This window comes from Podarcis erhardii (assembly GCF_964252035.2).
Source record: "Podarcis erhardii genome assembly, chromosome: 1".
Classification (NCBI taxonomy): Eukaryota; Metazoa; Chordata; class Lepidosauria; order Squamata; family Lacertidae; genus Podarcis; species Podarcis erhardii.
Window position 1 is genome coordinate 24,893,335 of NC_138497.1, and position 12,065 is coordinate 24,905,399.

General features: G+C 41.5%; 2 protein-coding genes across 16 annotated transcripts in view; one reads left to right on the top strand and one right to left on the bottom strand.

The window, feature by feature from the left end:
* PTPN21 (protein tyrosine phosphatase non-receptor type 21) overlaps positions 1 to 5,021 on the top strand; it is a 49,820-nt gene extending 44,799 nt beyond the window's left edge. For all 7 annotated transcript variants that reach the window (XM_081869131.1, XM_081869132.1, XM_081869133.1 and 4 more), the window contains one exon: positions 304 to 5,021. In XM_081869131.1, coding sequence (XP_081725257.1) covers positions 304 to 432 — 129 coding nt within the window. In that variant the 3' untranslated portion in view covers positions 433 to 5,021. The remainder of the gene's footprint in view (positions 1 to 303) is intronic.
* A 3,904-nt stretch (positions 5,022 to 8,925) lies between these two features.
* The window catches only part of SPATA7 (spermatogenesis associated 7), a 62,672-nt gene continuing 59,532 nt past the window's right edge, over positions 8,926 to 12,065 (bottom strand). For all 9 annotated transcript variants that reach the window (XM_081861954.1, XM_081861955.1, XM_081861953.1 and 6 more), the window contains 3 exons: positions 11,634 to 11,711; positions 10,647 to 10,704; positions 8,926 to 9,475 (listed from right to left, as the gene is read on the bottom strand). In XM_081861954.1, the coding sequence (XP_081718080.1) occupies positions 8,996 to 9,475; positions 10,647 to 10,704; positions 11,634 to 11,711 (616 nt within the window). In that variant the 3' untranslated portion in view covers positions 8,926 to 8,995. The remainder of the gene's footprint in view (positions 9,476 to 10,646; positions 10,705 to 11,633; positions 11,712 to 12,065) is intronic.

Consider the following 12,065-nt stretch of genomic DNA (forward strand, 5'->3'; position numbering starts at 1 on the left):
CAAAAAAAATCCTGGGTTGAGGGGAATGCTGGTAGGAAGAAGAGATGAGAAGCATCTCTTTAACATGTCTTAGGGTACCACTCTATGGGCAATTCCCTGTCATACCATTCCCCTCTGGCCCTCCAGAAAGGCATTTTGGAGCGTACAGCAAGGGCAAGAAGGGGACATGAATCTTTCCTTCCATTCACTTCCTTAGGTTAACTGATCCCCATGCTAAAGTCTGTAAATGTGCCTGTCTGTCTGGGGCAGAAACCTATAGACTTGCAGGCATGATGATTCTCCATTCTGACCTTTCTTTTGCAGCCACTGGACATCCCAAGAATGCTGGATATGTTAAGACAGCAAAGGATGATGATGGTGCAGACCTTGTGCCAATACACGTTTGTCTACGGAGTCCTCATCCAATTCCTTAAGAGTTCGAGGCTTATATAAACCTTCCTTACTCCGCTTCCTAAGTCTCGCTGTTTGCAAGAGTTTACAAAAGCAGTTTTGCCTTCTGACGGGGCAACCTTTCTGGCTTGGTTTGAAGATGCTGAGTGCAAGTCCAGTGACTTCACTGGTTTCTGCAGAGCAAGACTTGGGGTGGATGGATTTTCTTCTCCGTGTGCAGTTGGAACAAGAAAGGAATGAGTGTGTGTGTGTGTGTGTGTGTGTGTGTGTGTGTGTGTTTAAATAATGTACTGATATGCAGTGCTTTTTTGTGTACTTCTGACACTGTGTGACTGTAGGCAAAATAAGTGTGGATCCTACCAAGACATCACCATTTTGAAAAGCAAGGATGGATAATTTTTAATTATTTTTTTTTAAGCCCGCTTTTAGAATGAAGAGAGGAAAAACCCTGAAACTATATTCATGTATATGTTTAGATACATCATGTGGGAAATACACGTGTCCTGCAAATTGAGAGCAGTTAAGCTATGCATACTCAGAATAGACCCATTGAAATCAGTCTATTATTTTTGTGAGTTTTCTCTGGGTATGACTACGTTGGCTACCACCCTGAAGTTACAAACGGCATCACTGTGCTTTGAATTTTGTATTTAAATCAGTGCTAATATGTATATATATAATATACTTTAAGACGCTCATGAAATGTACAGATTTCATATTGGAACCAGCATTTGCAAGAAGATGGCACTTAAAGCAGTTACTTTTTTGTACTTAACTTGTTCTTTTGTATTATTCTAAAAACTCCCAATAGCGCAATATTTCAGAGTATATAATATGTAAGGGAAAAAGAAGGGGTTTGAGTCCGCTGGTTTATAATGTGCAGAGGGAGGTGGGAAGAAATGGGAAGTGACAATGACACGTACAGTTTGAAGTGTCATAAAATGAGCAAGAACAGTGTCTGTTTTGAAAGAATACTAGGTTTAAAAAACGAAGAAGTAAGGAGGAATGGTTACAGCTGGCACTTTTTTTTGTTTTAAAGCTAAGAAAAGGAGAATGCTTTTTGCTTACAGTTCTAGGCCAAAAGGGGGGAAAAGGCATTGCCTTTTTGTGCTATGTAGCTCCCAGAAGCTCCAAAATTAATGAAGTATATCCTCAGTATTATTCTTTTTAAAATATATGTATTGAAAACTGGTTGCTACTACTGGTTGAAATCAAGGTGGATGCTGGTGAAACTGAAGCACTCTCTTGGCTCTTATTTATCTAGGGAAACATACTAGTATGTTTTAAGTGGTTAACATGCCCATTACTAAATCGTTTTTACTTTTTGTTTTAGAAAAAGTTTTTTTAAAGATTGAGTCAGTGAGTGAGAGGAACATGTATGTGTTACTGGTTACTGGTATGAGTGGGTGACTGGTTTACATGCTTCAGCAGAGAGGCTGCAGTGTTAACCCTTCTAGTTTTATGTCCCCCTGTCAAGGAAATCAAAAAGTATCTTAGGTTCATAGTCTGGGCTATGGCAGCCTGTTTCCTTTCCTTTCCTGGGTCAAATCCGTTCAGTGAGGTTGAAACGAGATAGGAAGGAAGGAGTATGCCTTTTGATGGGTCTGCAATCACTTGCAGAACCAGAAACAGCGAATGTTCTAACTGGATGGCTATGGAAGGCATACAAAAGTAACAGGTTTCCCATAATTGCTTAAAATGGAGAGGTGCTCATTCTCTCTATAGGCACTTACACCATAAACTTATTTTATTAAGTAAATAAGCTGTTTCAAAGCACCTCTGCCTGTGCTTTTGGGATTGTGGTGAGCTCTTTAGTCAGGAATTAAACTGATCCATGTGTGAGGTACATGCCTCTAGGTATTATTTTTCTTCTCTTGAATTTTGACCGTGCCTGTCCTTGCTGTGTACAGCCCCCAGTGAGATGAGGTTAAACTACTGTCCAAAGATGTTTATGGCATACCTTGAAGAATCTCATTAGGTCTCGTGTCATGTTTTAGAGCTGGCCCAAGAGCATTGGGCCGAACACTGGCTGCTTTCGAAATCACTGATGCTAATTTATACTGTGTAGACTCAGTTATGTTGGTCATGTCTCTGTTTGAAGTCAAGTCTGGATGAGCCAGTTTTGCTGCCAGCCTTTAGCTGTTGACACCAACAGCAGCTTCTGCAAGTTTTGAGTTTGTTGCGTTTGGGCTGAATTCCTTGACTCAGCGTTTTATTCATAGATTCTGGAAATGTAGCATTTTTTTCAAGAGAGCTTTCCCTCAAGCCGGGTCCCATATGTCAACATTGAAAGGTGGGATGAGTTTAGGCAGGGAAAGCAGCACAGAGGGATTTGGAACTGTTCTGAATGCACAATATGGCAGTCAGAAGGGCTGTCTTCTTACGTGAAGTCAAGAGGCCATAGAGCAGGGCTGGATAACCGAGGGCCCTCCAGATGTTGAACTACAACTCCCAAAGTCTCTGCCCATTGGCCAGACATCTTGTGCTGTTGGGAACTGTAGTCCAGCACCATCTGGAGAGCCAATGGTCAATCTCACTATAAATATTTTAATATTTTGCTTTTAATTTTCTGATTGAGTTTCCTCTCTTGGTTGTATCGGATGTTCCCTGGAGATGTAATAGTTTCTGCATAATGGGACTGTGACTCTGTTCATCTAGTTGCCTTACTTGCACTGCACAAGGAGGAAGGGAGGGCCCTGCTTTGGCTACCTCTGCGTAACTAAGCACGCCCTCCGGTTTGTGCAGTTTAGAAACACCTTATGGTGCAATATTGCACTGTCTGCTCTAAGCACAACACAGAGAATCACAGAACTCTTACCAATGGAGGCTCAAGTCTCTCCCTGCAGCAAGCCCGTTGCCCTGCAAACCATTGCTTAGATTGCATGGCAAGTTGCTTTTGAAAACTGAGGAAACTTCAGAAGTGGTTTGGGATGAAAAAATAGGAGGTGCAAAGTAGGGGTGGGGAGTTTGAATATGTACAAGACTTTGGGGTGGGAAAGGGAGTTCCCCAAGTGTGTCTTTTACTTCAGTTTCCTTGGTTTTCCTCTGTCTCTGTACAAACGTTTTGGGATAGGCAGAAATGCAAGCTGTAATGGTGAATGTTTTAGAACTCCGAAGAGCAAAGAGCATTCTTGCTGCGAATGGACAAGAGGAGGGGTGGTGTTTCTTTCCCACTTACCCTGAACTGGCCTTTTTGATTATTCTGATTTCCTTGAAGCTGCATTTCTTATCTCAAAAATGCTCAATCAGTGAACTTGAATCGAAGTGGTTTGTTTGTTTGTTTGTTTTGGTATGTGTAGCCAAAACGTACGTTGACATGATGCTGCCTTGTGAAGTGAAGAATGTGCCACAATTTCCCACCCCCAAAAAGACCTGTGGTGCTAAATGAGGTAGTGTTTGACCCAGTTACTACAGATTAAGCAAGATGTAGAAAACTGGTGTGTGTGAGAGAGAGTTAGAGATCTGCAGCTGCTTTAGTCACGCTAAACTCCCTCCTGAAACGGCTTGAAAAGAAAATCTTCCCAAATGAATAAAGGGAAGTTGCATGCCATTTTATTTCACTGGAATGTCCCAATGTTCTTCGAGGGTGTTTGAAACAATCTAAATGGAACCTTAAGGAAGATTCTGGAAGGAAAATGACCAGTCAGGTGATCTAACCCATTTTCTTACTAAAGGTAAGATAACTTTTGTCAAAACAGGTATGTGAGGTTCCTTTTCTTGAACTGCTCTTAGACCCCAAACTTAACTTTGCTGCTGGCTTAATCTAGGTAACATGTGAGTCTGTGTTCATTTGCTCCTACTGTAGTGTGGAATTGCCGTCGCCCAAAAAAATATCTAATTCTCAGCTGCTCCTGTCATGTTTCTATGTAGGGGCTACATGGGTAAGGCAAATGATGTTGTTTGTTCCCACACCAGTATTGTGCTTGCTGTGGGAAGGAACCATGCCTTGTGCATGATCCTTCCATGTTGCTGGACCCTCAACTTGCATCATTTCCAGCTAACATGGCCATTGGTCAAGGATGATGGGAGTTTCAGTCTACCAGCATCATTAAAGGCACTCCTGATCTGCACGATTCCACCATAGTGGGGAGACGTGAGACTGGACCACAGAGAAGCATTCCCATGCCATTCTGGAAATGTCTGAATCTGTCTAGGGCTGGAAGCTTGTCAGGGAGCGGGGTTGACCTTGCAAGGTTTCCTGAGATTGGGAGACTTCAACATCTCATTGGCCTTAATTGGGTGCTCAGATTTAAGTGTATGTGAGTGAAAGATGCTGGATTTTGGGCTTTGTTTCCACTTCTTGTTTTTTTGTGCCAGTATACAGGGATTTATAAATTTCTTTCCTTTAACAGTAGCATATGTCTCCTACTCAAGTATTATTTTTCTAGCATCGAGCTAAAGGTTTGTTTGTTTTAAGTTTGCTCTGCTTTGTGTCTCTCTCAATCAGTACTGTAAAAAATGTAAAATTTCTTCAGCTTTAAACCTTGTACAATTGAAATGGGGTTTGTAAAACAATGTACAAATTGTATTTGATAGACAGAAAGGCTTGTTTTTCTTTGATATGTAATATATGTGAAATGAATTATATCATAGTCTATTTTTGCCATGGAAATAAATATTTGAAGCGCTTACATACCAGTTTTGTTTTATTGCTGCATGAAATGTTTTAAGAGGAAGCATCTTTTAAGTGCGGTCCAAATGGTCTTGTAACCTGGCGGCTGATGCCAGAAATGGATCAGTGTTTATTGCACTTGCTTACTGCTGTATTATATTTTAGCCAGACAATCCAGTGAAGGGAACAAAGGATCCCAAAGCAAAGGCTCTCCTACAGTTGGCAAAGGCCGAAGGAAACTAGCTAGTGGGAGGTTTGATATGGAGCTTTGGATCACTGTCCCACTCTATCAAGAGTAGAGAAGCTCAGGCTCATGGTCCAAATGTGGCCCTCTAAGCCTCTCTAGCAGGCCCTCGAGACTCTCCTTAGACATACCACTGAGTGCTTTTTCCTGTCTGGAATGTGTTGTTGAATTCTTAAAATGCACCCCTGGATGGTGCATAGAGGGGTGGGTGGGTAATAACAGTAGTAGTAATAATAATTTATATTCATACCCCGCCCATCTGGCTGGGTTTCTGCGGCTACTCTGGGCATCTCCCGATGTTTGATAACATTAAAAACTTCCCTAAATAGGGCTGCCTTCAGATGCCTTCTGAAAGATAGTTGTTTATTTCCTTGACATCTGATGGGAGGGCGTTACACAGGGCGGGCACCACTACCGAGAAGGCCCTCTGCCTGGTTTCCTGTAACCTCACTTCTCACAGAGGTGGACCTCAGTGTCCAGGCTGAACGATGGGGGGTAGAGACACTCCTTCAGGTATACTGGGCCAAGGCCTTTTAGGGCAGGCATAGGCAAACTTGGTCCTCCAGATGTTTTGGGACTACAATTCCCATCATCCCCGACCACTGGTCCTGTTAGCTAGGGATGATGGGAGTTGTAGTCCCAAAACATCTAGAGGGCTGAGTTTGCCTATGCCTGGTTTAGGGCTTTAAAGGTCAGCACCAAACACTTTGAATTGTGCTTGGAAACATACTGGAAGCCAATGCAAGTATTTCAGGATCGGTGTTACATGGTCTCTGCTAGTTTACAATACAAAGTTAAAATGCACATTCATGCCTCCAGCCATTTTTGCCTCTGCCCCACCTGCTGCTGACATGTAGTTTCAGTGGGTGGCTACTGTTGCCAAACCCTTACTTTCATTTCTTAGAATTGTAGAGTTGGAAGGGACCCCAGAGGTCATCTTGTCCAACCCCCTGCAATGCATTTGTTCCTCACTTGAGCAGAACGTCCGCCATATTGTTTCTGATGTCTCTTAATAACAAAGAAAATAAAAGTTATTTTCACTGACTGCTGCATGCCTGGTTTGGAGGAGATATTTGCTAGTAACTGAAAACAACACCACCCTTGTTTGAACCTGAACTCAGATCTTGTGCTTCAAATACAGTTTGGCCCTTAGTAGCACTACTGGAAAAAGGAACCCAAACCCACTCCACTAATTCAATTTCTGACTAATACAGTTTGGCCCTTAGTAGCACTACTGGAAAAAAGAACCCAAACCCACTCCACTAATTCAATTTCTGACTAATTCCATTTCCAGAATTATTTGCCTGTGAGTGGCAGACAAACACCCAAATATAAACCAAACATCTGTCACCCTAGACATAGCAACTTGGTATTATTTACAGTGCTGCATATTTCCAGGACTTAAGGTATCTTGTGCTTAATGAACAAAGCATCTGGGAAGAATTTTGGAGGACTCGCCAAACAGCTTGCTACTGTCTGACATTATTTTTGTGTGACTCAACAAGATTATTATTAGCAGTGGTAAAGTGGGGGCCATGTGCCTTATTTAAATTTAGAGCGCCATTTTCTTTCTTTCCGAGAATGCCGCTGTGCTCATCTGTCCAGTAAAGGAAAACAAAAGATTTTTCACTGTGATTTAAAGTTCTTAAAAGGAAAGCATTTGCCAAGTCCAGCTCATGTTTCTAAATGATCTGATGCAGCCCAAAATACCATATTTTAATGATTCTGTTTTGTTTACTTCTATTTAATGAAATCTATGTTTGACTTCCTTTATTTATTAGTCAGTGTATGACTAAAGGACTATTTTAGAATGGAAAGGAGGGAATCGGCACTCATACTCACATCTCCAGCTATGTAGTCCAGTCTCCAATGGACGCAGTAGTATTTATGAACACAAATGACAGTACTAATAAAGGCAAACACAGAAAACACAGCTGTATGTAAAGCAAACCTAAAAAAAACTAGGGCCAACATGGTTTTATTGGGTGTTATATTGGGGTGGATGAAGTGATTATTGCTTATATATATAGTGGACAGATGAAGAATTGGAAGTTCTTTAGTTTCAGAACTATGTATTCATTCTCTTTTAAGCTCTTTTCCACCTCTCTCTCTTTCTCTATGTTTTTATCTTATCCAGATTAATGTTGACTAAAAGCGATATTTGATATTAAGTTTTGTATTTTTCTTTACAAACTCTTAAGAAAATTTATTTTTTTAAAAAGTGGGACCAATTTTTTTTTTGGGGGGGGGGGGGCTGTATGAAAAGTGATACTGCCTAAGCAACTAAGGCACAGATAACAAACAATTTTTAATCTTTTAGAGTAAGAAAGGGAAGGGTACTGTGAGGGATACCGTATTTTTTGCTCTATAAGACTCACTTTTTCCCTTCTAAAAAGTAAGGGGAAATGTGTGTGCGTCTTATGGAGCGAATGCAGGCTGTGCAGCTATCCCAGAAGCCAGAACAGCAAGAGGGATTGCTGCTTTCACTGCGCAGCGATCCCTCTTGCTGTTCTGGCTTCTGAGATTCAGAATTATTTTTTTTCTTGTTTTCCTCCTCCAAAAACTAGATGCGTCTTTTGGTCTGGCGCATCTTATAGAGTGAAAAATACGGTACATATAAATGCAAGCTGAACAAATGCCACCAAACTCTTGCTGATATTTGGAGACTAATGAAATGGCTAATTTCCCCCTTACCTCTATTATGACTTTGCATGCGTCAGAAGAAAAAGGAATCAGAATTGCATGCAGGCACTGAAGAACCTTGCCCTCTTGACTTTCTCTTCTAAACAGATAGCCTTGATCCAGCACTAGGTACCCTCAACTAGTTGTGCATGCTTATTTGCGGCTCTGGATAGAGATGAGAAGACCTAGCAAAATTAGCCCCATCACCCCTTTATCCTCTCAATGCTACGAATGCCGCACATGTTCTGTGACTACAAAGCTCTCAGTGGCAGCCTCATGTCAGAGCTGGAATACTTCGTGATAGGTACGTAAATTTCTGCTGTAGAAAATATTTATCAGACCCTGGGCTGGTTGGAGCTGGGATCAATCTGGAAGCATATTGCACAAATCCGCATTAGCGGTATGTTCATGCCCTTGTCACATGTGCAGCAGTGAGCTGTCCTGCCACTGCCTGAAAGGATAGGTCCCACCAAAAGATGGGCAACACTTGTCGTCATGCCGATCACCTGCTGTCAGGTGGAGTGCTGAGACTCAGACCCTATAAACAGCTGATCCATGCTTTCAGAGCTGACGGTACCACACATCTGTTTGGGCACTGCATTGCAGCCACCGAAATAAACGCGACAACCCTGGTTCAGAAAACTCTGCACTGCAATGCATACAGCCATAAGAAATCACTGAGCCAGGGCACATGTGTTAAAACAAATGGCTACACAGTGCAGGCACATCAATTCAAAGACTGTATTTTACCGTTGCAAATGTTATATTCATTTATTATAAATAAATCTTATAAATAAATCACACCTGCCTTTAAAATATATAGAAAAGTTCTACATTCAAGAGTTTTCAGCAGATAATCTCATTGTGTTACATTACATGTCAGCTGCCCACTACCATGTGTGTGAGAGGACTCAGTTCGCTACAGCCTGATTCGTAAAATACTCGGGCCCTTTTTTTTTACAAGTGCATCCAAAAGAGAAGGTTTTTAAAGGGGGGATCATTTGCTATCATTTTATTTTGTTTGCAAAGTTCAGATATCTGGCTGGCTTGGTGCTTTGCTGCTAGTTCTACTGCGCGTTGTCGGTGGAGATGGGGAGGGATTCTGCAAAGCTTTCTTTGAGCTCGTCGACTTCCCTCAAAGAGTCGCTCGTTTCAAAGTCAGCGTCGCAGGTGGTTGAGCTGAGCGCCGGCGGCAACGTGCACGAGGTATCTGCAGTTTCATCGGTGACCACAAAGGAGGAAGGATCCAGCCCCACACTCACTGGTTCGCTCAGTTTTGGGGAAAAGCCAGCCTTGCCCTCCACCTTCTCAGAGTCATCGCTGCGTACGGGAGATACAGAGGGATCGCTTCCATTTAAATGCACTGCTTTTAGCAGCACCTCGCATTTTGCTGGCTTGTTTTGTCTTTGCGCTTTGCTGCGATGCTGGCGGTGCTCAGCTGGCTCAGGCCTGCGCAGACCAAACATGTCCAAGCCTCCTGCCGGCTTTTCCTCTTTGCTGCAGCCCAAGTCTACTTTCAGAATCTCCAGCAGGTGGCGCATTTTGGTCTAAGATTTCAAGGAGGAAATAATACGAGAGTTCGGAAAAACAATTTTAGGTTTTTATATATATATATATATATATATATGGTACGATGGTTTTGTTTTTAACTATCAGAAAGATAATCAAATAGGTCATTTTCAACCCAGGCTTTTCTAGGTAACTGAAACTGAAATATATATTTTGAAAATCTGCTTATTCCCTGTTATAATGCATTCGCTTCAAAGTGCGATTATCATCTTCCAAAGCAACTACTTTATTCCAAACTTAAAAATGGTAAGCGTAATGCTGGTGGTCAACAAAAGAGTTTCAAAGACTCTCTCAAGGCAAATCTTAAAAAATGTAGTATAAACACTGACAAATGGGGAACACTGGCCTGCGAGCACTCCAGTTGGAGGACAGCCTTTACCAAAGGTGTCATGAGCTTTGATGACTCAGGACGAAAGGGAGAAACGTGCTAAGAGGAAGGCATGTTTGGCAAACCCTCACCGTGATCAATTCCTCCCTGGAAACCTATGTCCCCACTGTGGAAGGATGTGTGGATCCAGAATTGGCCTTCCCACTCACTGTTAAAACCGTGTTCATGGAAGACAATCTTACTCGGCTACGAGTGATCACCAAAGAAAGAAGAAGATAACGCATCCAAGAATGAACAGTTCAGTACAAATTCTTAAATGGGTCTATATAACATGTATATGAAATAAGGAACTCTCTACATACACGTGTGTGTGTGTGTGTGTGTGTGTGTGTGTTTTCTACTATACAGAAGAAGAAAAAACAGATTCACAGAGACAAGTGTATGTCAGTCAGTAGCTGCCTATGCAGTTAATGCAAAGCCAGAAACTATGGTTTAGTTAGTAAGTCACGCTTGTTCACGAATGCTCCATGTGTGTCTCCTTTGCTCAAATGGGTAAATAAACTACAAACCTAACCTGTTTGTTTTGGCGTAATAACCCACAATTGCCATCCAGCCTTAAGCCACGGTTTGTTGCTGACTTAGCGATAAAGGTTTGTTAGGGCAAAATAATCTCAGGCTGGGTCATCGTGCTCTTTGTGGTTTGTTTGCCTGGTCATTCCCAGGGAAGAGCAAAGTGGGTGTACTCAGTGAACAGGATAACAACAGCATTTGCGTTAATCTTATGTGGCCTTATCAAATGGCCTTGTATACACAGGACATACCTCATCCAGGTGGTTCTTATTTTGTTCTATGTGACGCTCAAATAACCTTTCCAGAGCCCTTTTTAAAAAAAGAAGAAACATTTTGCAATGAAGGTGCTGGTCATTTTTCAGAAGGAAACCATTTTTAAAAATTGCTAAAGGTGTCTAAACACCAACATTTACAAGTGTTTTCTAGAAAGAAGCAAAAGAAGCAGCAGCAGCTAAGATTCTCTTATTTATTCTTTGCCAGGAATATTTCTCAATAAAATAAAACGCTATTAAGCAAAAGTTTAAAAAGTTATTAACAAAGTCAATAATTGACTCGGTCACTTGCACTGGCAGAACTTGCACTTCTACAAGTGCCCTGCAGTTTCTATACTGCATTCATCAGGAGTCAGGCCTCAGGGTGGCAGAAAATGTCCTTTGGAACTCCCTATTGACATTAGGCATATGCCATGTATTCTTTCTGTCGCCAGCTTAAAATGCTTCTGTTTTGGGGGCAGGTGATTCAGATACACGACTCCTTACATGCTTAATTGTCCTTAACTGCTTTTAGATGTTTTTAACACCCTTTGAATGTTTGAATATGTTTTTATTTTATTTTTTTTTAACTGCATTTTTATTGCAGATATGTTTACTGCCCAGGGCTCCTTTTGAAGGAAGGACAGGATATAAATGGCTAAAAAGAGAGAGGAAAGGGTCATGTCCAATTATTTCCCTTTGTTAATACAACACTCTTTGATCCAGTGGAGGCTGAAATGACTGAAAAGCAAGGGGCAAGCAATTATTGGTGATTCCCGGTTCCTTCTTCCTCCTTGGGAAGAGAATAGGCAGTTTTTCTGGATCCTTCTTATAGAACTGTTTTTGGTTTCCTCTTGTCTGTCAGACGCCTGACCAGACCTCTTCACTTCAGCTCCCAATCACTTATATAATGCTTTTCACAGCATCGCTGAAAAACTTTTTATATTTTTTTCAAAAAATTTAAAATAACCTCAAATATATCCAAACCTGTTGGAAAACAATCCGAGCTTAAGAATCTCATCTGTTATGTCCTGGATGAAATTTAAATACAGAAGTTCTTCTTCTCTGCAGAGGAAAAAAGAAAGCCGATATGTATCTCTCTCTTAAGCAGTAGATTATATAGATGTAAATATAGCTATCGATAAATTTAGGCTGGAGATCATTAGAAGCAAAGGATGTCCAACACATGCAGGTCCTGCCTGCTCACTGTGTAAAAATTATGCTCAAACCTCTCTATAAACCCTGCAAGGAATCAGATATCCAAACAGCTGTATCAGACAAATCAGAGAGCAGGAGAGATCAGGCAAATCAGTTTTCCCTTTATCTCTTTGCTGGTTGGCTGCAGCCATTTCAGAAAGAAATGGGCGGGGGGGGGGAGAGAGCGATTGAAAGAGAGAAAGAGAGAGAGAGAGAGAGAGA